General features: G+C 40.2%; 1 protein-coding gene across 1 annotated transcript in view; it reads left to right on the top strand.

Moving 5' to 3' along the window:
• Positions 1-287: 287 nt before the first annotated feature.
• Positions 288-26247, top strand: part of CRB1 (crumbs cell polarity complex component 1) — a gene marked incomplete at both ends in the record, with an annotated part of 106657 nt that continues 80697 nt past the window's right edge. The window contains one exon of the mRNA XM_082003286.1: positions 288-363. Coding sequence (XP_081859412.1) covers positions 288-363 — 76 coding nt within the window. The remainder of the gene's footprint in view (positions 364-26247) is intronic.

The following is a 26247-nucleotide window of genomic DNA, read 5'->3' on the forward strand; positions in this document are numbered from 1 at the left end:
AGCAGAAAGCCAGGGAAAGACTCCAGTCCAGCTCGCAGACAAATCTGCACCAGGTTTGAAAAATCACTCAGACCTGCCGAAGTAAAACCTTTACAAGCACAACTGCCTTTTGAATCAAAGTCTGTAGGTTTGCAGTGAATAGGCTGATGAGGGGCACAGGCAAAGATGGCTTGTAGGGGACTGAGTGCCTTGAGTATTATCTCAGTTTCAGAGATGCAGAGAAAGCAGTGAGGATCAGCACCCGCCCTTTGGACAACAGACAACTCAGCAGAGGATGTCCTATCAAGATGAATATGGCTCAGTCAAGAATTAACTCTCTGCTTATCTTCTACCTCAGTTTTTTGCTGCTCATCCATTTAAAAAGTAAGATTTTCTCTTTTTATTATTGTTCTGACATGTCCTCTGGGTAGATGGCTAGATGTGCACTTCTAGTGGGAAGCTTGTGTTGTCAGAAAGCTTTAAAAATTTGATGGAGATGCCAAAAAGATTTGGTCCATGAAACTAAGTTGTATGAACCCATTGCATGATAGCTTTCCTGATCTTCATGCTTAAACATTTTTTTTAAATGGCAAATGAAAGCATTTTTAATACCTTGCTTCACATATTGAAAGCACAGCAACAAAATGTTCTGTTAAAAACCATACCTGTACTTTAAATCTGCACTTTGATACCATTCATCTAGTAAATTTAAACCTATCTGATTAAAATCTAGACTAATTTATCCTTTGCTAAAGCTGTTCATGTTATGTATTTTAGTAGCACCCATTGCTTTATTATATAAGCTTTTTCAATTACAACCTCTAGAGAAATCAGTTCTTAAACAACTGTGATATATTTGGTGTTCTAAATATTTCATTATGAGGGAGTGTAAAAGTCCAACTATTTTTTTTAGAGAAAATATTCTCAGCAAACTTCCACATAAACAGAAGTATGCAAAATATTGGAAGTCACAGTGGGTTTCCTTGATAATTTTGTCAGATGGTTGGGGTAAATACAAGCCAAGGAGGATAAATGGCCTCAGCTGGTGAGGTTGATATATGTTTATAAAAAGCAGTAGCTCTCAAACATGTTTAAAATGAAGACAGGCGGGATATGTGTCTGTCAGAGGAGGCTGTTTGATTTGTTTCTGTTGAATGTGAATTGCAGTAAGACAAAGCTTTGAGCAGCTGCCATTAAACAAGAAGGCTTGGCATTACCGTACGGTGTTGTGGTATCTGGGTCACCTTCTGTTGCTGCATCACTCAAATTGTTACTTGGACAGTTTACAGCACAACATAAATTAAAGACTGAAAAGCAAACAGATGCAACTGGATCAGCCAGCACTAACAAACACGCAAAAACATTAAGATACAGGAAAAAATACAGAATGTCATAGAAACATCATTTTATCCTAGTACTTTTCTCCCTTGGGGATGTACTGATGTGAATCAGGGAAGTCAAAATGTTCTTTCTAAATTAACTCACAACAGGACATATCCCCCCAAAAAAGAGAATAGATCTTCCACTTTCAAAAAGCAATTTAAAGTGTAGAATGAACAACCAGAAAGTATCTGAGGCAGTCTGCTACCTAATTAAAAGAAAGGGACCGGAATGGTGTTAGTTAAGAAAATTTCATTTATACATGAGGCAGGTAAATTAGAACAAAATATAAAAGCTTTGGGAAAGGAAATAAAAAGTTAAGTGCCTATAAAATTTAAAAGGTCCCATTAAAAATATCATGCACAAAGAAAACATTGCTAGAATGTAAACAAGAAAAAAGCCCCCCCACCCCCCCCACCCCAATCAGCTAAAGAAAGAAGATAAACACAAGTTTTGGCTTTGGCCTTGGGTGAGCTCTGCTCAATGCAGAATGCCAGAGGAAGGAAAAATAGTTGTATGTCATTTCGTGCCTTTTCCTTAACACAGTTGGCTGGGATGATATTTCAGATGTGGCATGAGTTTTCGCTGGGTTATGGCAACGTGGCCAGTCTCAAACAAGAGGCTTTTCCGTTTTGGAGGATTCTCCTTCTCAGGTAGATTGTAGTGGCTGTTGCAAACTGATGTGAAAAAAACTGATATATAGGACAGAGCAGCTACAGCAGGAGCCAGAATCAGGCTCAGGACCATATCTGTATATATTGATGCAGTGTATTTAGTGATCTTGATAGGTATTTTCTCTCGAGAAAATTTGTCCACCATTTGAAACTGCTAACAATTTCCATTAATAAAAATATAACTGTGAACAGATAAAACAGAAATTGAAGCAGAAGAATTGACTGCAATTACTTCCTCCCTTAAAAATTAAAGCTGAGAAACACTGAGATAGAAAAGCAGAGGATAAAGCAGAACAGAGACGATTTCTGATATTTATAAAAATCATATCAGCCATTATATTTTAAAATCAATTTACTGGACTTGTCTGTCCTCCAAACAATTCTAGTCTTAGGTCCTGTTTAAAGTCTCCCTTAAAATTATTTATTTTAAACAACTTGGGAAATAAATAGTATTTAGAAGCTAGGCCTTCCTAAAAACATATCTGCATATAACTTTTCAGGTCATCCATTTTCCTGAGGTGAACAGTGTTATGCATAGATTGAGGACTGTCCCATTCAGATAGTAGGTCTTTAGTAACAGTGGAAATGAAATTAAAGCATTTTTCAGGAATGTTGTTACATGAAAACAAAATATTTTAATATAGCAAAATTAATATGTTGAACTGGAAAGAAATCTAAGCAAAGTTCAACTTTATTAATAATTGTGTACTCTCTTATTTGCAAAATAGCTCATGTGTACTTTGGAATATATTATGAGACACTATTCTTTAATTCCCATACAACACTAAGTGTCAAACAGATGGTAAAATTTAAGAAAAGACATCTATAAAGTTGAAGACTAAGGTATTAAAGAATGTAGTCCTGTCACTTGTGGTTCCTTTTGAGTCCCCAGAATAAGTTAAAATGGTATTTTGTATTTGTTATCACTCATAACAACACTTAATATTAAATTGTACAACGACAGGGATTTCAACATGTAAATCACAGCCTTCCTACAAACAATACCAATTTTTTTTTAAATTCCAATTGTATAAAATGCTTTTGGAAAGACCATTTGTAATTAATTTAGTCTACCGGAGCCCCAACTGATACCTGATGCTGTCAGGTGCAACATCTGGACAAATACAAATATGGATGCTCAGAAATACACGTGCTTGATAAAAAAAAGAACAGGTGTAGTTGCATCCCTGCAAAGTTCTGTTTCCAAAAAGATTGTGGCTTAGTGCTCTCTTGGCACAGAAAAAAAGTCTGTTGAAGAGCCCTTGATGCCTCTTTGTACACTGGCAATAGCATCCATCAAGTTGCTCTGATGTTTGCTGCTGTCATATCCCTGAGGTGAAGGGATGCTGCTGGTGAAGATGTGGAGACTGTACACCCACTCAGGGGCAGGATTTCTCTGCTGGCAGGCAATGTTTATCCCAACTCACATTTTGTCTTCTTGACATCACCAGAGATCATCACCACCACAACTATGCTACAGCACAGCAAACCTGTGGAAAGAAGTGGGCAAATAGTTAGCATCTAGCCCCAAATTCATGTGTTACATGTCTCCTGGGGCTCTGCAAAACACATATTCCACAGGCTGTTTCCTTTCCACACTGGTTTAGCGATAGAGCTATGAATTGGTTAAAAGAAAACTGTACCTTCTTTTCTTAATTATCCTGTGCTGCTTTCTCCATTGGAAATTTCTGTTTTGCTGACACCGGTAGATTTTATTTTATTGGGGCAATATTAATTCAAATATACTAATTATCTTTCCATTGCCAGTCATTACTTTATATATCAAGGAGTTTCTCCAACCCATAGGTGCTCAAGTCTTAATATTATAGTAGTATATATTTTTTTTATAATTTTGTGGGAGGGCAGTGTTGGGGTTTTTTTTGTTTTGCTTGTTTGTTTGGGGTTTCTTGTTTGTGGAGTTTTTTTGTTTTCATTTTTGTTTTGTTTTTTACACAATCTCCAAAACAAAAACCACAAAGATGTCAGACTAAACAGAACCAATTATTTTTGCCTAGGGGACTTTCTATAAACTGTTTGAGGCTTTGTCTAAAATTGCAATCACATGAGACCCTACCAGTGGTCTTCCCCATTCCCTTCATGTGAAGATAGTGATACAGATCTGCAAATTCATTTATGCCTTGTGCCCATGGTTATGAGTATTGTATGCAAGCCCTCAATACACGTTGGTTTTATATAGTGTTTTGTGAACATAATTTTTTTCCACAAATTATACCAAATGAACTGCTTACAGAAAATTACTCTGGAGGGCATGCAGAGACTGTCAGCTCTGTATGAGGAGGGACCATGAATCATCACATCCAATAGTTGACAGGAAGCATGTCCCAAATCCAGAAGAACATTGATAACTAATTGCTGCCATATTATTGTCTAACAGGAATTGCAGCATAAAACTCTGGGCAGAGAGTTGCTTAAGAAACAGAGGAATAGAAATTATGATAAATAGAGGTATATTTAGGCATCAGTTTTAGAAGTGATTCTGTCAAGGGTCAAGTGCAAGTTCAGAATCTTTTATCTTAATTCAACATCCAACAACTCATTCTTTTTTTTTTAACAGGCTTTACAATGCATTATCTATCACTAATGCAGAATTATCTTCTTTTCCTTTCGTCAAAAATTCAGTAAAAAAAATTTTAATTTCAAAGCTATTTTTCTCCATTTTAATGACTTCATGACCTTTTGACAGAGCTGAAAAAAATTACTATTTACTTCATAATAGTTCCCCCAGATGTTCATCAATTAAGAATGGAATTTAATTTGGGATTGCTGTTAATGCGAGCAAAATATCTGAGGTTTACTTGCACCCCTTTTCTGCCCCTATGAGATGTTGGTTCTATGCAATTTTTCCCCATGGACAAGATCTTTTAATTTCCTGCAACTATTCCCATTACTCACACAACTTCTAATTACTACTTAATTACTATGTTAGGAATAAAGTTCTACTTATAAAGAAATTTGTGGTTTTGCTCATACTGCTCATCCCTCATGCACACTCAGATAATACAAGCAGCTTTCCAGGAAAGTATTATTAGGATGCGCATTTGATGAGCTCGTAGCAGATTTGGCACTTCAGCAGGTCCTCATTAGCCTGTTGTGGAGCACAGTGCCTGTCAGAGCTGCAATCAGCACCATGCAATCAGCACAGGCACCAGGAGCCCTACAGCTTTCCTCTGTCCTAGCTGTCATACATTGCATCTACATCATATCAAAAATGAAATATCTTTCAGATGTTTGGCATCATCTTAAGTGAGTTTAAAGCAACAGCTTCTTGACCCAATTGTAAGGTTGTTGGTTTATTTTAGATTTTTTCCTTTTCATGTATATACTTTATTATGGATAGCAACTCCCTCTCTGGAATCAAAAGAAATCTTAAGATTGTAAAGTAGTAACCCTGTAATTTTTAAACAAAGAAGTAACTTCTGCAAGGTGGATCCATTTGCATAAAAGTGCCATTAAAAACATCACAGCCACACCTGCATTTGAGCCTTTCATTTCAAATTCTTACGAGGCATCCTTAAGGTGCTACACCTATATTCCAATAACAGAGCAAGACTACCAGATTACAGATAACCTCTGCGCTGTGTGCTTTGTAAAATGGGAGCTGTCGACACTGAGAATCTCTGGGAGGTTAAACATTTCCCCACCATCTCGCATTAGTAATCCAGAAATTACAATGCAAGAAATCAGCATCTTTGAAAATTTAGCCCTCAAATGACATTGATTTTGGCAATACAGGATAAAACACTAAATACGTTCACAGTCAAGGAATAGAAAGGGAATTCTGTAGCAGGAACACTGATCAGTCTCTGTAAGCAGGTGTTGTTTGTGGCTAATGACTATTAGGAAAGAGTCTGATGGAAAAGAAAGGAGGTTGGGCAAATGCTCAACTTGCTGCACAGACCTTGCATGGATCTTGAAACACTGATTTGTGCAGCACCAGTGATAATGTACTGGAAAGACTGATGCTGGGATGTTGTAGTGTGTCACACAAGCAGAGAACATAAACCTAATGTTTTCATAGGTTTATACAATCCAAATCTTACAACTATATCTAGCTATCCATATGTGGTTTTTCCCCCCCCTTTGTTACTTTTGATGAACTGGACACCTAGAGAGTCCTGTCGCAGTGCAACTCCCTACTCCTTTTCCTCTCTGCAGGAAGAAATTCAGGGGAGAAAAAGTGCTGTTTAGAGAATGCTCAAATCTTGATGGCCAGATTAAATACTTCCCTATTGAAAAGCCATATGCAAAGGCAAATATTTTGCTATTATATGTTAACAGGAATATGACATGCAAGACAAGGGAGAGTAATCAATCCACTATTCAGTACTGGCTATATCCACTTTTGAGCGCTGCTGTGAGAGAGGCAGGCAATTAGGAAAATGCTGAAAAGGAACAGCAAAAATAGGAAGACATTTAGAAAGATGTGCCCTATGAGAAAGGGTCACGGGAAGAGAAGCCTGAGGGAGGACATGATTACAGTCTTACCTACAAAAAAGATAGTGGCAATCAAGGAAGGCAATGAGATCAGTTGCTCTCTGTGACCTTTGGAAGGGCAGGCTCTGAAAAATAATAGATTCCACATGCAGCAGGGAAGATTTAAGTAAACTTTCCCAATTGAAGTATAATCAAATTCTGTATCACAACTTTTTAATGAACTGGTTAGATAGATACCTTCCAGAGAATGTCTAGACTTCTGTTTCACAGCTGGTGTTACACAGATGAAGGGCAGTCAGCACCACCTTGGGGGGATCTGTGAAGATCTCAGATAATGGATCCCCAGAGAAGCACAGGTCCCTACTTGCCCCAGGGGCTGCGGTGTCACTGAAGCTCCTGGGCTAGGCAAGGGCATGGCTCCCTTCCCTCCAGGACCACAACCAGGGATTATCTGCTGTTCAAAACAAAGACAGCCCTGCACCCAGCCCTGTTTGTTGCATCAACAACAAAATTGTTGCCTAAATTTCAGTTAGAAAGTAGTCTACTGTTATTCTTTGAGACATCAAGTACCCACTCTTAATTTTTTTATACCTTAGGCTTTAAATAAGCACTTTGGGCTATTGAAGGCACTCATTACAGTGGGGATTGATAGTCCACCCCATGCTAGAAATAATTTCCAGATTTTTGGAGTCAAATCACTTATCTTTTTACTTGCAATTTGAGTATCCTTGATATATTTTATTGCATCATACTGCCAATATCATTAATAAATTGATTATTAATAGTATAATTTTCATGGTCCAAAAACCTGGAAAGGAATGGAAAACATGGATTGTCTGCTGAACCTAAATTTTACAGCCAGTTTCTCGCTCCATATAAAAAGGTGACGCAAGAGTGGAACCTAATGCACCAACACAAATATCAGGAAATTCCTAGGTAACTTTCAAGTGGCCTTTCTGGACATGCTACAACAACTAGTAATTAACAGTGTTCTAAGATTCTTCACTCTGATGCTTCATCTAAGAGAAGTTTAATATTTTATTTTTAGGAGAATAAAAATAAATATTTCTAAAACACTAAGATTTAGAAAAATGTACATATATATGCTGCCAACTACCAAGCAATAAAAGGGTATGCGCTAGTCCATTTTCCTTAACTCCTGATATGCAGTGCATTCCCTCTAATAAATAAGTTAGAGAAATAGCAATCTAAGTGCCAGGGATTTGCAGCCAAAGACCTCTCAAGGATACTTGTACTTTTTTTTTTTTATAATTCAGATGTCAGCATTAAGAAAATCATTTAGACAACGCTTCAATCTCTAGGCAGCCTTGACTATTCCCTTTGCTCTTTGTGACCGCCCAAAAAGCAAAAAAAAGTCCTGATATTTACATTTTCTAAGGGAAACCTTTAAACTTAATTGACTCATCTAGAGTCACAGACAGTAGGCAGCAAGTAGATAAGTGATGCATATTATTTTCTAGATTGATATCACAGATTAATTTGTTGGTTTTAGAGACTGACATGTTTCATCAGTTCTCACTGCACTTTTCTGTTTCCTCAGCCATTCACAGTGCCATAACATATGAGATCCCTCTCGCACCAGCAAATAGCAAAAAAACCCCAACCCAGATAAACCTTTTCTCAATTAGATTCTTATGGTTGCTTTACATTGATTATATTTTATTCACCCATAAAATGGGTCAACAGAAAATTGCTTCCGTCTTTTGACAAATACTTCAATTGACAATGCTTCTCCACGGGCAGCCTGACACGCGGTGACACACACACCACACAGCTGCCACTGGAGCTCTAAAGGACTCCTCCAAGCTGAGCAAAACACATTCCTCTCCAGGCATCAACAAAGCAAGGCTGCAGTTGCTGCTGCAACTCCAGGGTTAGGGCAGCTTCTGCCTGCCTGAAATCTTATCAGCAGGGACAGAAATCAAAATATTTCTAGGTCTAAATATTTCTGTGGGTAGAAAAGGGGCATAGGCTGCTAACCCATTGCATACAGTGTCCCTGCTCCAGCAGCTAAGGATCAGGGCACTTGCCTGGTGCATTATTCTGTGCTGGGAAGTGCTGTGCTTGAATAATTGTGGCCTGGGTGGATGCCCAGGGGAGAAACTCCTTACTTTTTACTGCTCTTGCTTGCCTGCCCAAGGCCGAGCATACTGGAATCCTGTTCCTTTAATCTTTCCTTGAATAATGAGACAGAGAAAGCATCTTTAATTGCATTAGTCAGGGAGACTTCAGACAGGATGCATTCCTTCAAAGTGTCCTCAATTACAGTGACTGAGATCAAAATTGTGGATAAACAAACTAGCCTGCACAGCCCAGTCTAAGAACTGGGCCATGGACACATTAGCCTGACATTTTCTTTGCTGACAGTTTGAGAGGTACCACAATGTTCCTGCATTGTGGGACTATCCTCTGAAGTAGTTACGCCCAGGGCTGCTCTAATTCACATTTAGACTGCCAGGAGAGCTATAGAAGTAGATGAAAGGCAGTATGCATTGGTCACACTCTTCCCTTGACAGTTCCTGTTCTCCCTTGTTGGCATTTCTAAGAGGGATGGTACAGAGCACTTTGTTAGCTCTTTGTTTCACAAGGAGGGCCCTAGCTCTGAATTTGACTGTGACACATTTCTTCCTTTCTTTTAATGTGAGCTAGAGGACTTTGCAAACAACGTAATTTGTCAGGAGGCCAAAGCAAGGACTTTGAGAGACAGTCATAAGTCTGCAAGGATCCAAGCAACTGCAATTTAAGTAACATGCACTGACGGATTACTTACAGCAGGGAATCCAAAACTCTTACAGTAATAATCTAGCCTTGAAAAGACATCTGTATACAGCAGTACCTTCAAACATGTTTTGCTAAGCTTTGTGGCAATTTGTAGGTACTTAAAAAGCGGCTGTGGTACTGCTCCCACTATGGCTAAACATCCATGAATCTGAACATAGTCAAGTGTCCACACAGCTGAAAGAAGAGATCAGGCTCTGTTGCCAGCAAAAAACCTGCAGTACAACTCACCAACCTCCTAACAGCTAGAAAGAGAGCCCCTGAGAGTATGTCTGAATTAATACACATCACCTTGCTGCTGCTTGGAGATCAGCTGCCTCTGGTGCAGAAATGGTGTAGCTGTGTTAGCACCGTGCTGATTCCAAGCTCGTGCTGAGAGGCACTGTGCCATGCTAATACAGCTAAATGGCACCTGAATCAGAGCTGGCTCAAAGCATGCAAAAAGGAGCACCCACCTACCTATACCTTGTTATTTATATAGGCATCTTTCCAGTGTCTCTCAAATGCGAACAGACTATGCTAAATATACCACAGCAGTCTGCTGGTAATCCCATTTTGGTGGAGTGGAAGAGTAAACTGGAGCTATGAATTACATACAGAGTTCTGGAAATGTTAATTATGGACCACAGGAGATGCAATTCAATTGCAATGGTCAAAATATGGCCACATGGTATGTAGTTCATCTTTGAGTATGCTGACTCCAAGGGCAAAAACACTGCTGAGGTTTGACACAGTGTAAAGAAGTCCTAACTATACCTGCTCTTCTCCAGCAGTCCCTTACCTTCCTTTGATAGCCTCATGGGTAAGGTACAGAGAGAGGAGGTACCAATCTTGTAAGATAAGCAAACAGAGACTGCATAACAAAAGAAATATGTAATGACAGTGAGAGAAGAAGCCAGTGAATGACACTGATATATCAGAGATTACATCAGATCTGTTGAATGGGACAAAAATGGCCTTTGTAGTCTCTTCCTGTTCAATCTAAAAAGCAGAAGTCAAAAGAATGTTGAAAGTAAAGCTCCACTTTGATTCCCACCTTAAAATGTAGGAAAATATGAAAAATGCATTTGTGGTAATGATAATCCAAGCCTCTTTGATCACTATCTGTATATGTATTTGGAGCAGTATATATCATGACAGCAGAATGCAAATAGGTACCTATACAATGCAACTACAAAAAGGAAATATCTGGCCAACATTTTGTAGGACCCATCAATTTAGACTTTCTAGCTAAACCCATCTCTTCTCTCACATTAAACACAGCTGACATTCATAATTCTTTATTCACTATTAATGGCACTGAACATTTTGCAAGCCTCAGTCCATGTAAAAATGCCCCTCTGCTTGATATAACAAGAACTATCTATTCTGTTCTCTCTTGAGTATGTCTTAAATGTCTGATTCAATTTAGTCTAACATCTACCCATTTTGGAGCTCATGGAAAAAGTGCAAGAGTAAAGTGACTAAAACCAGTTGCTATTTTAACATTCAAAAGGCTGTTTTCAAAGAACATTAGATTTCCTGAAGAACAGACAACTCAGAACTTCCACCACTGTCCATGGTAGTGAAGTGACAAGACTGAGGTGTTTGGAGGAAAACTTTCATGGGATTAAACAGTAGAAAGAAGGATGGGTACTGAACACCTTTGAAGAATCTGGATAAAAATCTTTAAGAAAGGAAGAAGATTCAGTTCTGCACACACAGCAGAACAAAATCAGATCTATTTCTACTACATCACTTCTACTATAGCCTAAAAGCCATAAACACTCCTTCAGATACTGCATTTTATTTGGGGAAGAGCCCACAAGTTCATAGATTCATACAGGCACTTTCTGTTCCCACAGATCTCTGTAAGTATTCTCACTGCCCGGTGTATGAGGAAAATAGCTTACAGGGGACCTGCTGTATCCCCAACCATCATCTCCAAGCTGACAATGGCTTTGCTGCAGTAAGATATACATACATTGTTGGTACTTCTGCTATTCCATGAGCAGCATTCAGCAGAGTTGATTTCAGTATTATTTTTTCTGGTTTAACTTTGTAAGTCCACTTGTTTCAGTGAAGGTGCTGCTGTGCTATGTCCAGTCAGGACCAGCATAGCTTTGCTTTATACAACCACAAACCTCCTGGTTATAATCAAGAGGGGTTTCTTTTCAAGTTGGTTGAGAATTATGCCTTTTGAGATACTTGTGATGCACCAGAAATAGGACTACATACTTTAACCTTAAAGAATTTGATTGGCTGGCAACAATGATCTCTGCTCATTATATCCCAGCTCTTAAATTAAACTTTGAGGGAACTGCATTCTTCATTACTACTAAAAGCAAATGGAGACTGTTATTACACTTTACAGGGATTTTTGTGTAACAGATAAGCAGCAATCAGAAATGTGTTTGCATCGTGAATTGCATAATTTCTTCTTTGGGCTAGCATAGAAACATGTTGTTCTAGAGGAAACCCACACAACTACTTGCCAACACTATTTAATTGTGCCTCAGTTTCAGACATGCTGTGACAACTTTTCTACAGACAGGGGAACCCTTTCCTTACTTTTATTAAGATAACTGCAAACATCTAGAGAGCCAAGAGACTGATTTTTCCTGTTGTCTTTTAATCCTGCACATCTTTTATGCCCTGTCTCTGAATCAGCCTGAGGAATTCCAGGTCTTCATGGGTGACTGCTTCTTTTCTGCAGTCACTGATAAGCATCAACACTTCCATTAACCACATTCTTACTGTAAACCTGGCTTCCCAAAAATAAGGGCTTTTTGTGAAATCATTATGGAAAGTTCCGAGAAGTAGACGTATCACAGGTAACAGGTGCTGAGCTTTCTGCTCTAGTGATGCAGTTTTGAGCAAGTGCATTGGACTAATGATCTCCAGAAGTCCCTTCCAACCTTGTCTATTCCATGTGAACCATTATATGAACCATTTTCAGTTTAACTGAGCCCATTACTATGGTGCTGGTAAAGCAGTCATTTCAGGGAGTATATCAGAAGTGCTGTCCAACCAATTCTGGAACATTTATTACCATTCAGTAATAAAAAGATAATGAGAGTTTGTGGGAAGCTGGTTAGTGGCAGGAAAAAATGGGAAGTGGAAAGTATGAGGAAGAAGACTGCAAAGTATATTTCAGGCTCTATTTGAAAAAAAAATGGACAGAAAAAATCAGTTATTAGCTTCATAAAAAAAGAAATCTAAAATCTCCACTCTGTTACCACTCTAGTGCAGATTTGGTGACAATCTTCAGGACCCCCAGCAGAGCAGTAGCGCAGTAGAAATGTGAACATGGTCCTGAATAAGACCCCCTGCTCAGAAATGCATCCTGACATCAAGGCTGAACACAGTCTTAACACAGGGGAAGCTCCTATGTGCAGAACAGAGCTTGAATGTTATAATGAATGCTCAGCTGCCACAGGAACATCTGCAAAACTTGTCACTTGCCTCTAAAAAAATTCTAGTGTTTTTAAGATCTTGACCTCAATGAGAGGTCCAGTGATTCAGCCTTTCATACTGCAGTCATGCCCTATTCCAGCTATTACATGCCTCATTTCTGTTAATCTTCTCTAATTAGTTCTGCTTCTCAAGTGAAGTCTTGGAATCTAACATTTTCCTGTGCTAATAGCAAGGGCTTTGCTTTCATGTTCATGGTCAGTCCAGCATGTCACCTTGTAAAACTCATTTGTCCTCCTAGCATTTACACTTGTATATTGAGTTTAAGTTTAGGCATTAGTTTAGACTCTAAGACTTTTACTGACTTTAAAGTTATCGTTAAAGATGTGATCATGCCCAAAGCCAGCAGTCATGCAAGTGTGGAGGAACAGGCTTCTTTTGGATTCTTTCTCTTCCTTGCAAATGTGCAGAGAATTTTTTTCCATAAAAATACTTTCAGCTTTTTCCTCATGCATGTACTGCATGTTTTACAAAACACAAGCAGATTGAATCTCATAGCTTGCAAGTAGGCAGCATCTCAATTTTACAGGTGAGAATGCTGAGCTGGAGAAGGGTGAAGTGAATAGCTTGCTTGCAGAAAGCTGTGAATACAATCCAAATGATCTCCCTGTTCAAACCACTAAATTTAGATCTTGTGTTTATCACTTCATATGTTATACACACATATATATATTAGGAGGAGAGGACACACAGTTTTCCAGATTTTTGTTGAACCTGAGAGCGCCATAATGTAGCAAGTATTCTTCTTCCTTTCTTTAAAAGATAAAATGATTAAGTGTTTATACATTCTTGCAACAAACAGAGGCAGTCCTTGTATCTGTGATTTCCAGTGCTAACTCTAAGGATTTCCTTTGTGTATCACTTCTTTTATTTGACAACTCTTAGCCTTCTTTTGTGAAGGGATCAATATATTCTTTGTAGTCACTACCTTGCCATCCTATAGACTTCCCTTCGGAAGGATTGGTGAGATTCAGTGATTACTAGAGGCATAGGATGGCCAAGGTGTGAACACTAATGGGAGGAGGCATCTGAGCCCCAGGCAGGAAAAGACACTCTTCTCCAGCTGATATTTGATTCAAAATGGCACACTATTTTCAGGTTAACAAAACTTAACTGGGCAAGGGGGAAAAGTCAACCCTCAGCAATGTATAACAGCCTACAATCAATTTAAACAGCTTAGAGCATTGCTGCTACAGGTCTGGATAAAATTTGCAGTTCATCTAAAAAAGTCATCCGGGTTCACTGCTTTTGGATTTAATGCTATCATGAATTGCAAATAGACATAATACAGGAATAGGGTGATGATAGAACAGCAAGCATCTCTATGGTTAGTTTCTGTTAGGCATAGGCAACATGGGCATCAATCATAGGCAATAAGTAAGAAAATCTGTTAACTACTCAACCTACTTCCTTAAAATAAAATAAATTATAATAAACATGTAAATGCAATATCTAGAAAATATTATCCTTTTCAATTTCAAGTAGTTAACACCTAACTCATATCTGAAAATACTACCCCTGAAGTATTTTGAGGAGTTTATGGTACTTTATTCCATAGAAACTATTTAGGAGTTCATTTTTCTTAAGCCTCCTCAGTGGAATTTATGAAGTCATTTAGAAGTCATTAACAGTGGGGGGTTTATTTTTCCAGAATTGCAATGATATTGACTAATATCCATCTAAACCCTCTTACACCTGATTATCCTGATGCTCAGAAACAGGACCAAAATAATAAGGAAACCCTTCATTCTCCCCATCTCTAAGGCTGAGGAGGAAAGCAGAGCACACATGCACAAAGAGACAATTCACAGCAAATTCAAGACCAGTGCTTAACTTTAAATCCTGAAAACTGCTCTAAAGGTGAGTAGCACCTCACTCTGCATGAGCCTTCAGTAGAGCAGAAGTACTCCTGTAAAGAGCTTTGATGCCAGAATTCAGCCCCATATAAACTGTACATCTGTTCCTTATTTGCCCTTGTAAGAATGTGTCTCCTCTCCAAGGATATTTCAGAAAAAAATACACTGTAGGGCTGAATTAAATATGCACCTTAATTCTGCACTGACATGGGAACAGAATACTCAGCACCTTGCAGACCTGAGCTCTGAATGTGATTAGATCATGCTCTAGACTGTTGCCACAATCATGGTGTGCCACAAGCAGAGGTCGTGGTTCATGACACCGAAGAAAGTATCCTGGAATTACGTTAAGTGGGAATACCCTCCACCTTTCTGTAGGTGGGCAATGGAATATCTTTCTATCTGAGGTATACTGTTTAAAAGAGGAAAAAAATATATTTTTGATTCCCTGTTCTTTGACTTTCTCAAAAGTGTGCTTGTTACAAATTAATATGCCAGAAGCTTAAATCAGAATGGTGCCTATTGATTAGGGACTGGAACATAGTCTAGAATATAATATGCAACAAGAGTTAGGGAGGAAAAGCATCCTTGCAAATTGCTTTAAGTCCTCCTTTAACTCCAAGTTGTCACCCAGACACGTTCATAGTGCAGTAACTTAAATACCTCCATTTTATTCTCTCAGTCTTGCTCAGCGCATGGTGACAATGGTTTTATCATTGAAATAATATCTTTACAGAGCACCCTGAGTACTGACAGCTCTTTTCTCTTTCCCTCCTTCACACTGTCACCCTTATATATTTGCCTTGACATTGTCTTCACATTGTCTTGACATTGTTCTGACAGTTATGAAAACTCAATCACTACAGCAAACAGCCGTAACAATGCAGAGAAGAAAAAGGAAAAGTGTTATGAAAATTGTTAAGGGATTGTGAATAATTATAGACTAGGGAAAACAAGATTTTGCTTTTTCAAAATCATATTCCTAATGAGTTTTTAATAAAACCTGTTTTATAAAAACTTCAGCCAAGGCTGGCAAAAGGCATCTCAGTAGTCAGTTGGCAGTTATGGGTTCTATACCTGAAATTCAGATAGCCCTAAATGACAATCCCTCAGGTTACTGCTGTGAGTTCATCTCCTATATGAGCTACTTGAGCTCACCTCTCAGGGAGTGGGGCATGCTGGATTACTGTGAAATGCTGTTTCCAGGAACTCTCCAGCTACGCATTCTCCTAAGGATGCTGTTCAAACTGGGATTCCTTTTGGGGGCAGCCAGGAAAGAAAGATGGCAGAGGAGGAAGAATATCATAACAGGTTAGCTGACACATCACTTCCCTTTACTAACAATAAAATAGAATTTTGTTTTGTTGGCTCACAGCTTGGAAGAGAGTAGCCTAGAAAAATAGCATCTCTCCCTAGCAATCAATCTAACAAATTCTGAGTATTGTGGCAACAGGCAAAAAACCCAGCATGAGTGGAATATGTTTAGTAACATAAAGTGTTAAGAGTTCCTCTGGTTGAATTAAACTTCAGAGCAACTTCTTAACTGACTTGTGATAGTAGGGACACACTGAAGTGCTTTGAGTAGGAATTCTGATCATCAGGAACCATAGCAGGGGCTTGTTTGGGTTGGGTTGGTTTTTTTTTATATTTCAGAAAAGAAAAACCTGTATATATACAGTTTTGATGCTAATCCAAATTCTTGGTACTTATAAAAATACCTACGTAATACCAAAGTTACTTTTAGAAACAACTTTATATTATGTTTGCATGCATACAACCCACATCTTACCTGAAAAGCATAGTGAAAGCACATCCATTGCAAAGCAGAACAGAGCTCATCAGCAGGGCAGACTACATTGCTCTGTAGGTGGCATGTAGTGTTTCCTACAGATCAGACAAGCACTAGCTCTCCAGAAGGAGCATAGTTGTCCCTCTCCTGCTCCATTACTGCAGCTTGCTTTCTTCTAAGTTAATTAGGGCAGGAAGACAGTCTGAATCCTGCTCCCTTTACTGCAGAGCCCCAGGCCTTTCTCAGAGGCCCTAGGGACAGCAGGGCTGGTAGCCAGGCACTGAACCTCTCCTCAGAGAGCATAGACTCTTCACCAACATCTCCCAAACTGCAGGACTAACGTGGCAACAGACACCCAAATGATGTGGCACAGACTTGGGCTCCAGAGCTATAAGAAACCTTAGCCCACCCCTTTCCACCCCCGTTAGCTCCCTAAGGAGCCAAGGAAGGGCAAGGCTTGTAATCTGCGGATAGACCTGCACCTGGCTCTGCATAGCCACCCCAAAAGGAATCTGACCCACATTGCTGGGGAAGTAAACTTTCTGCTTTCTCAGATGTAATCCATGAATGCAATACATGGAAAATACAGAATTCCTGCGTGTATCTCCAGCACATATATTTAAGACTGCAAGATGAAGAAAATGTTAGTAAAAGCTTCTTGTGACATCAGAACTCACAGAAATAAACCTCTTTCAGTCAACAAATGTAATTTGTTGATGACAGGAATGAGTCAACACATCAAATAATGAACACATGATGCTAAGAGTAAACTGAGCATGCACATATACAGACTGATGCTCATCTGGTTAATTTTGTGGCTAATTTCATATGTTCAGTCATGATGACTAAAGCACAGAGGCAGAATTAGCCTAAAGAATTATTAGCAGAAACAATATGCTTACATTTATCCAGGGAGAAAATTAAGCTTTAAACGCATCTGCCTGAGATCACTTGATGAAGCACGGGCTGGATCCAATTAAGAAAAATGTCACAAAGGAGAGGGCTCCACATAAGTGCAACCACTTTTAAACTGTAGACTCTGATCCATAATCTAAATGCTATGTTGGATGATGATACTCCAGTTGCCCTGGCAAGCTGAATTGACAAACATTTTGGTGCTTCCTTCCTACACTGTTATGCCTACAGGCTTCCTTGATTATTAATGGAATAATATTTGTTACAGTAGGCTACCACACACATCAATACCAAAGCGTCTTGAAAAGACACCACAGCTGAACCTCTAATTAAGTAAGATATTTTGTTCCTTTTAAATGAGACACTGTTTGAGGAATACAACAGCAGTGCCTTGTTCTGTTCAAGGCTATCTATAATTAATAATCCAAACAATCAAAGGAAATGTGATCCTAAGAGAAAATTGCTTTTGAGAATCCCCAGGTATTAAGTACTGAGAATTACTTCCCAATCTGTGCGGCAGTCTCTCAGCACAGTGTGTTGTATGATGCCCTTTGGGATGATAAAACAAGCTCTGTTGTAGAGTGCTCTGCAAAAAATGCTCCCAGTGAGAGCACTAGATATTTATCACGTATTCATTATTGCTATCAAATCTTACTTAATTTTTTCCTTGCCAGACCTTTAGTATTACACAGATCTCATTTATTTATATAGCATAATTTAATACAAAGGAGGGTCAGGATGCTGCCCTGTAATGTAATGTTAATTCTGTACTGGATAAGTCTGGACTGGTATCATTGTGAGGAAGGTCCCTTCCTCCAAAACAGGGTATTCTTTCTGGTTTTTCATCATTGTATGGCACCAAAGTTTCTTTAGATAGAGAAAGCTTCTTGATGTCAAACTGTGGAGGATTTAGTTCTCTCCTCCTGCTTGCTAATTTTACCTTCCGCTCCCCAGCCACTACACCACCAACACCCTGATCTCTCCCTGTGTCTTAAGAGCAGATTTGCGTGACATGGAACTCCACTGTTATTGCAACAGGGGTGGCTAAAACTTATATCCAGGGGAATAGCAGAGCAGAGCATCTTTATTGTCCTCCGAATCATTTTGTGGAGTGTGAGCACTTCAGCACAGCTCCGGGGGCATCTGTGTTACCCTGTCGAGCTGGTTCCTTGAGAGACCTTGTGTCCTGGGGCTACAGTTACTGCAGGCTCCCTTACCAGCTACACGAAGTTACCGTAACTTCCCATTGCTGCCCTGTAACTCCAAGTCTGCTTTGGATCAGGCCTCAGAGGAAGAAACAAAGAATTCATGGAAAAAATCTAAGGCAGAAAAGTGAGAACTAGGAAAGGAAGGAGAGACAAGGAGTCAGGTCTACCTCTTACATAAATTAGAGGAAATAAAGATGGCTATTAACAAGGAAATAAGATAATAAAATACCTTCCCAGAAATGACACCAATATACTGATTGCTACTGGATAGTGTTTATTTATTCATGGTTTTAAATTTTGTATCATTTTGCTGGCAAAAATTTTACTGATCTAATTTTGAGTAAGGCTTGATGGATACCTTTTCATTTATAGCAGATATTTAATGCCCTAATGGCAGGTGTTTTTATTATAAAACACACCACCACATTACACTTAGAGACACAATTTGACTTTTAGTGATATTCCTCTAACATGAGAGGTTTATTACTTAGTGTGTTCCGCAAGGAAGGCTCCTGGGCATACCCTGATGCTGGTGAATGTTCTGGTGTTGCTTTATTTCTACAATGAAGCATCTTACAAAGGTTTCAGAGAAAAGCATCACTAATTATAGAATGGGTTTTCAATACCTACTCTTGCTCTTCCTTTGGGTCAGTCACTCCTCCTCAAACGACACACGCACACTGGAGACTGGGATCAGTGCTGTGAGACCAAGAGATTCCCTGTGAGATCTGACTCTGCATGGCTCATGCTAGTATAGTTGGTGTAATTCCCCTGAACTATAGTATGCTTGCACAATGCTTTGAGCATGAAAAGTGCTTTGAAAGCACTAACACTTCAGTGTAACACTTAAAAAAAAAACCCCAACACGTCCTCCTTCTTCACGTCTGGCACATGTAGGTTTGCAGCTTGAGATTTTCTTAACCTGAGAAAAACAGTTCAATCTGAAAGCCATGGCCAGGGAGCAGCAAGTGTGGGCTGCTCTGCAAGGGAAGGGAAGCTGGGAGCAAAAGCAGTGCCCATACCTTGAAGACATCAGTCCTACTTGACCTGAGCAAGGCAGGCAGAGCAGGTGATGGCAGCTGGGGTTCACCACAGTCTAGTGATTGCCAGACAAGTCTATAGTGATGTTGAAGTCAATAAGTCAGGATCAGGATCAGTTCTGGGGCACAGTAACCAGGGTCAAGCTATGGTCCAGTGATCACCAGGCAGGTCCATAGTGAGGTCAAGGTCCAGGTCAGGGTCCAGGACTGGATCACTGGAGTACACAGCCAGGCAGATACCAAGGGTGAGAGCCTGAACTTAAAAGCAGCTTCCAAGTAAAGGAGTGGGGAGATCCCTGCTGAGGCTTCCTAAAGCCATGGAGCTGTGCTGTCAGTGTCAGCCCTGAGCCCTGGCAGCCAAATCCTCAGGAGAGGGGACATATTCTGGGCTTGAAAGGCAACAAATTTCAATAAAATCCTGTACCTGAGTTGTGGGCAATAACAAAAAAACAAAGATGAGCTTGTGATCCATCACTTCAAGTGAACTTTGGGATAAAAGGCCAGTCTGACATCCTGCTTTTCTGTGGGGAAAGGTTCCTGATACTTTGAGTTAGAATAGAGACTTTAGTGTTGTAGAGATATAAGGTGCCTTAGAAACAACTTTGGCTATGGCTAAACTGCTAAATGGTCTTCTAGGGATGATGTAGCACATTACTGAACTGAGTTATTAAAGTTTCCAAAAATCAGGCATAAAAATGAGTTTGTGAATAAACTATAGCTCCAAGTTTTTTTTCTGTTATTGTTATGTAGGAGACAAGGAAGGAAAATTGTCACCTCAGCGGAGCGTCTGGACTAGTGTGACGCATACAGCCTTGAACCCTCTGAGAAAGTCAGGAAGTGACTCAGTCACCCAGACAAGTGCTGTGACAGAAAAATATGCTAGGGCTGATGAGAGCGGGAGGTCTACCAGCCCTGTCTGGCCTGGCAGTGTCACAAGCTCAGTGCACTTTGCTGTGATCGCCACTACACAGAATCATCATCGTCTTCTGCTGTAAAGTGAAAGGCAGCCAAATGGGCTGCGTAAATAACCATGCGATAGAGCCAGCTCCTTATCTGAACAGAATGGTAAATGTCAAACTGAGGACTTGCTTTGTAGATACCAGTAGAGTAAGAATTCTGATTTTCCCAGCAACCTCCAAAAATTCATGAGTACCTCTCATAGAAATAGCTTCTGTTGTCCCACAAACTCAGTTCAATCCAAGTTCTCATATGACAGAGAAGACAATGTGACCAACAGCTGCTATTAGCTTGGCTTTTATTTAGCTTTCATTCTTTCATTTGATTACACTGCATTGCTGTCAGGGGCAATTGAGTTCTGGGGTGTCAGCACGCAAGGACTTGGCCATCCTCTCTAGGATTGTAGTATGGACAAGGAGAGGGGGGTGGCTCTTAGGGAAAGGTGGAGCTGGTGGAACACCATCTTTGCAGGTTATATAGCATGTTGGGGGTGGACATAGAGTTTTGCCATTAATCAGCAAGAGTTCTTGAAATCAGGGGAGAGGAAACCATGGTGGTCTGTGGACTAAGACCAGTAATTTCATATCACATGACTTATAGTCTTATTAGGATCTGCTTCTGATTTTACCCTTGAAATAAAATTTTGTACAACCATAAAAGATATCCATTCTTCCTCTGTTACAAGTCAGTAGAATTTTTAGGATGCTACACAGTACAAACCGTACAGTCTGTTTGCAGGTCAGGAAAGCTATCACAGGTCTTGTGTCAGAGCTGTGACCATGGCAGAGCTTCACTGTTACATGAAACTAGTGTTCAAAAGACTAGCTCTCTGCAAAAGTTCATGTTATAGCATCCTTCTGTTGGGCCTGTGACTGATTTTTATCTGTATGAGGTCAGTGAGGGCAACTTGTGCAGATCATGATCACATCATTGTTCTTCACCAATCTCAATGTTATGACCTTGGCCCTGTGGGTAGCTGCTCTCAGCACAGGAGCTCAGCAGGAGAGCAGACGGAAACTCCAGTTGTGCCAGTTCCCCCCATTAGACTTTAGCCTGTCCCAAAATACAAGAGCTGCGACTTTCCCCAAGCAGTCTCTAAATTGGTAATTAGCTCATGCGGAGCTAATTGTAGGTGATTTCTATTGAAAATAACTTAGTAAATAACAGAAAGGGCTGGAATGTGAACTCCTCTACAAAGTTCATGCTGGAAAAGAATGACCTTTGTTTCTTTGTACTCGCTGTGCATTGTAGCTGCACTGAAGCTTTCTTTTGATTCCTCTGGCATTTAAATCACAGTGCACTGTATTTCCAGCAACATTATGCTGATCTGCCACATGGCTGATTACTTTTTTTAAAGTCTGGGGAGACAGGAGAAGCAGCATCATGATTTTGATATGAGAGTACTGTTACGTAGTATGAAACTGAAACTGTGTGAGAAAAGGACTACGCATTCAGCAAGCCTAGAGGGACAGTATGCACTCCGGTGGCTATTGATATCAGTGCGATGCTGAAGTTGGAGCTCATCCTGCTGTTCTGCTGCATTTTCTTGGCTTCAGCCACATTTAGTTGTCAGCTGTGTTACTGAGAACCTACTGGAGGCAATCTCAACATCTGCACGCATCAGTACACAGCTTTGCACCTAGAAACTTTAAAACATTCATTTCCTTAGAGACTTCAGAGCAGAGCATAGTAAGCCAGCTGGGAAAAGGAACAGATCTATAAAGCCCCCTATGTTTTGTCATGTTTTTTTGCCCCTGTTCTTGTACATTAAAAAACATCATATTCTGAATGTGCGGATTTGGCTGTGCAAGAAGGGATATAGTGCATCTGATATGATGTGCCTTGATGGGATCTTCTGGTCACCCGAACGCCATAAAAACAAATGCTTGTGGGGACTACATTGAATTAGGAGTCATCAAAACCTGGCTGTGAACACATGCCTGTGTGATACACCTGACCATAACATTTTCCCTATTATTTACTTGTGTAGTACCTTTCACCAATGAGCATATACATATTTTCTTGAAGACAAAATTTAAGCATGACTTACAGAGGTGAAAATCTAATTTTCTGAAGTCTGTGATTTGCAAAGTGGAAGTGAAAATATCCCTCACCAGAAGAGAAATTCTTGCCTTGTGTTACAGGCTGGTATAATGCATTTCTAACAAACAGGGCTTTAAGCCTATCCAATTTTGACTCACAGAAGGAGATCACATCTGGGTCAGTGTTACAGACATTTGAGGCTATGTTTTAAAATCACAGAACCTTTATGCGCTGCTGTATATCGGAATCACTGCTGTATGCTGCTTTTTACATTAAGAAAAGGAAAGAGGTAATGAAGCGGAGGGCAGAATCACAGAATCTCTCAGAATCATTAAGGTTGGAAAAGACTTTTAAGATCATCAAGTCCAACCATCAACCCAACACCACCATGCCCACTAAACCATGTCCTGAAGTGTCACGTCCACATGTTTTTTGAACACTTCCAGTGATGGTGACTCCACCACCTCCCTAGACTACCTGTTCCAATGCTTGACCACTCTCTCTGTAAAGAAATTTTTCCTAATATATAGTCTAAACCTCCCCTGGCGCAACTTGAGGCCATTTCCTCATGTTCTATCGCTAGTTACTTGGGAGAAGAGAACACAGAAGAACCACAGATAAAGGAGAACGAAGAGGATGCTTTCTAATGGCTTTCAAAAGCAAACAACACATGGACACAGAATTTGAACCTGAAGTAAATTTTTTACTCAATTTTTAACCCCTGTACTCCAAGCTCAGTAGATCAAAGATTTAGCAGCATTTCTGATGACTTTTTGTTTCCCATGTTAGTAGTTAAGCACAGTGATAACACGGCTGCTTGCATGTTCTAGCCTAAATTGAAATCTCAGTGCTGGAAGTCCGTGGTAGCTGGTCGGTGCGAGGGACAGCATCTCCCAGCTCAGCCAAGCCCCAGCTCCTTGCTGAGGCTGAATTCAGTGGGAGCCAGGAGCTCAATGGGAGCCAGGAGCCTCTGTCTTACACAAAGGCAAAACGCCATAAACTCTTTCCAGACTCCAAAGAAGCTGTGAGACCTTGTGTCTCTCAAGGTGAGATCTGGCCTCTTTGAGAGGCAACAGCTCCTTTGCTCCCTATTTTCCACTATTTGGAATTCAAACAGAACCAGGAGCAACTGGATTTCACCCAAACTCACAAACTGACAGTTTTATGCTGTGTTACTCCCTCTGTGTTCCTGAAAATCCCCCCATTGATGCAAAGAGGTGAGACTGTGCTTTGGTCTTTCTGCAACCCTTTTCAGCTCTGGCACCATTTACTCCATTGTTCTGCCATGCGCCTGCTTCCAAGGTGTATGTTTTAGCCTTCCTCCTTAGTGTAACTGTGAATACAGGTGGTATCTTTCCAACTGCAGGCGTTGCTTTCATTTTTCCACTTCCCCTTCCCCAGCACCACTTGCACCCCTCACTGGGTTTTGATATCAGGCTTGGAAATGCCAGATTATACTTCCAGTAATTTTAAAAGGCTTGATGCTGCCATGTTTGTACCTCTTGGGAGCAAGGCAAGAGCAACACCTTTCACAAAAGCATTACAAATCCACCCATCCAAACAAGTGCATCTAGGCATGCTGAGAAACCTCACTGAGGGCAAGCAATACAGGATAACGGTTTAAAGTGTAAGACATAATTCACACCCCTAACTAAACCACCTATATTTTCTCTCTTTATTTCTGCAAAACCTTTCATCTCACAGGAGAGATCTTTAAACACACACAGCTCTGTATCTTGAGTTATATGCTGAGGATATCCCCAGCTTTAATGAAGCCCTAAGAGTAGTGCATGCAGGAAAGGTATTGATTGAATCCTTAGGACAAAGATATTTAACTTGCAGAATTGTTGTGGTTTAACCCTAGCCAGCAACTAAGCACCACACAGCCACTCGCTCGCTCCCCCATGGTGGGACAGGGGAGAGAATCAGAAGAGTAGAAGTGAGAAAATTCATGGTTTGAGATAAAGACAGTTTAGTAAGTAAAGCAAAAGCCACGCACGCAAGCAAAGCAAAACAAGGAATTCATTCACCACTCCCCATGGGCAGGCAGGTGTTCAGCCATCTCCAGGGAAGCAGGGCTCCATCACGTGTAACGGTTTCTTGGGAAGACAGGCGCCATCACTCTGAACGTCCCTCCACCCCTTCCTTCTTCTTCATCCCAACTTTATATGTTGAGCATGGCATCACATGGTATGGAATATCCCTTTGGCCAACCTGAGATCAATCAGGTGTCCTGGCTGTGTCCCCTCACAGCTTCCTGTGCACCCCCAGCCTTCTTGCTAGTAGGCCAGCACGAGGAGCTGGACTGTCCTTGACTGCTCAGCAACAACTCAGAACATCAGCACATTATCAACAATTTCTCATCCCAAATCCAAAACATAGCCTCACACTACCTTCTGTGAAGAGAATTAACTCTAACCCAGCTGAAACCAGGACAAGAATCACCAAATCTTTCCTACAAGCAATCAAGTTTATTACCTAAATAAGATTGTTTCAGATTTTGAGCACAATAAGTTTTCCACGTTCTTTGCCTCTGAAGAGCTGATACAAAGGCAAACTTGAAGCTGGCCCCCAGGTTCCCACCACCACATTTTGCAGTTATTACTCACCTGCCTATTTATCTCCCATGTCCCACTCTGGAGGAATCCTGTTCTATAGCATCAAGAATAAATTCTGCTGTGTGAATTCAACTAAAAAGAAATTTCATCACTTCTAAAGGGGCAAGGAACACCTCATTACACTCATGTCATTACTATTCTGCAGACTTAGAAGATAAGAGTGTGGAGATGTATCGTAAAACTATTAAAAAGGAAAGTTATATTCAGATAGAGAGTATACAGTGGCAGGGATTGCACAGCAGAAATCAGTTCAGTTTCTACATCAGTGTCTGCATCATTTACTGTAATGGATATCAGCTACCTTCTGGGCCTGATCAGCCACTGTCCTGCATCTTATACAAAAAAAACCCACCTGTGCATAGTAAAAGCACACTGATCACTAGGCACTATTAACTTAAACTGCAGTGCTGTAGTGCTAAACATAAAGGTAAAGAAGCAGTGGATAAACTTTTTTATTTGCATTAGCAACCGGTCTGTTTGCATTGCTAGTAGCACCATGCCTTGATGTCCAATTGAACCAAAAATCCTCCAAATTCAATCTGTAGGAGCCCTGTTGAGCTCCTGGGCCTGGTTCTCCTCCTGTTCCCAGCACAGGCACTAGGGCATGATGCAAAATAAAGTGAGCGCCAAAAAATATTTACTTTTAGAAGTAAAGAACACATTTACCTCATTTTTGAGATGTTTATTTGTCTGCTGCTGACAACACAAGTCACAAGCTAATGAGCTGCACCCATTACCCCTTTTCTCCAGAACTCCTGCACTAGCTGGAAAGCTGCCGTGCATGTGTGTGCACCAAGCAAGTGCCTTTGAACTAGCACACCTCACCGTGGCATGATAAAACAGTCATTGCATGGCTGCTTTGTAGGAAAACCTGTCAAATTGTTGCTGTGTTTAGTCTTATCAGTCAGCGCAGCTCTAAGGACTGCTGCTGCTGAAGTGCTCGTAGGGGAAGGAACTCTGGGATGGCACAAAGGCAAAAAGACAGCGAAGGAAAATGACAGCCAACAGTAACAGCTTTCGTCTTGGAGATCAGCACAAAATTAGTGGGAGCTTGCAGAAATATTTGGAAAATAGTGAAATG

This window comes from Phaethon aethereus (genome assembly GCF_964289735.1).
Source record: "Phaethon aethereus genome assembly, chromosome: 8".
NCBI lineage: Eukaryota > Metazoa > Chordata > Aves > Phaethontiformes > Phaethontidae > Phaethon > Phaethon aethereus.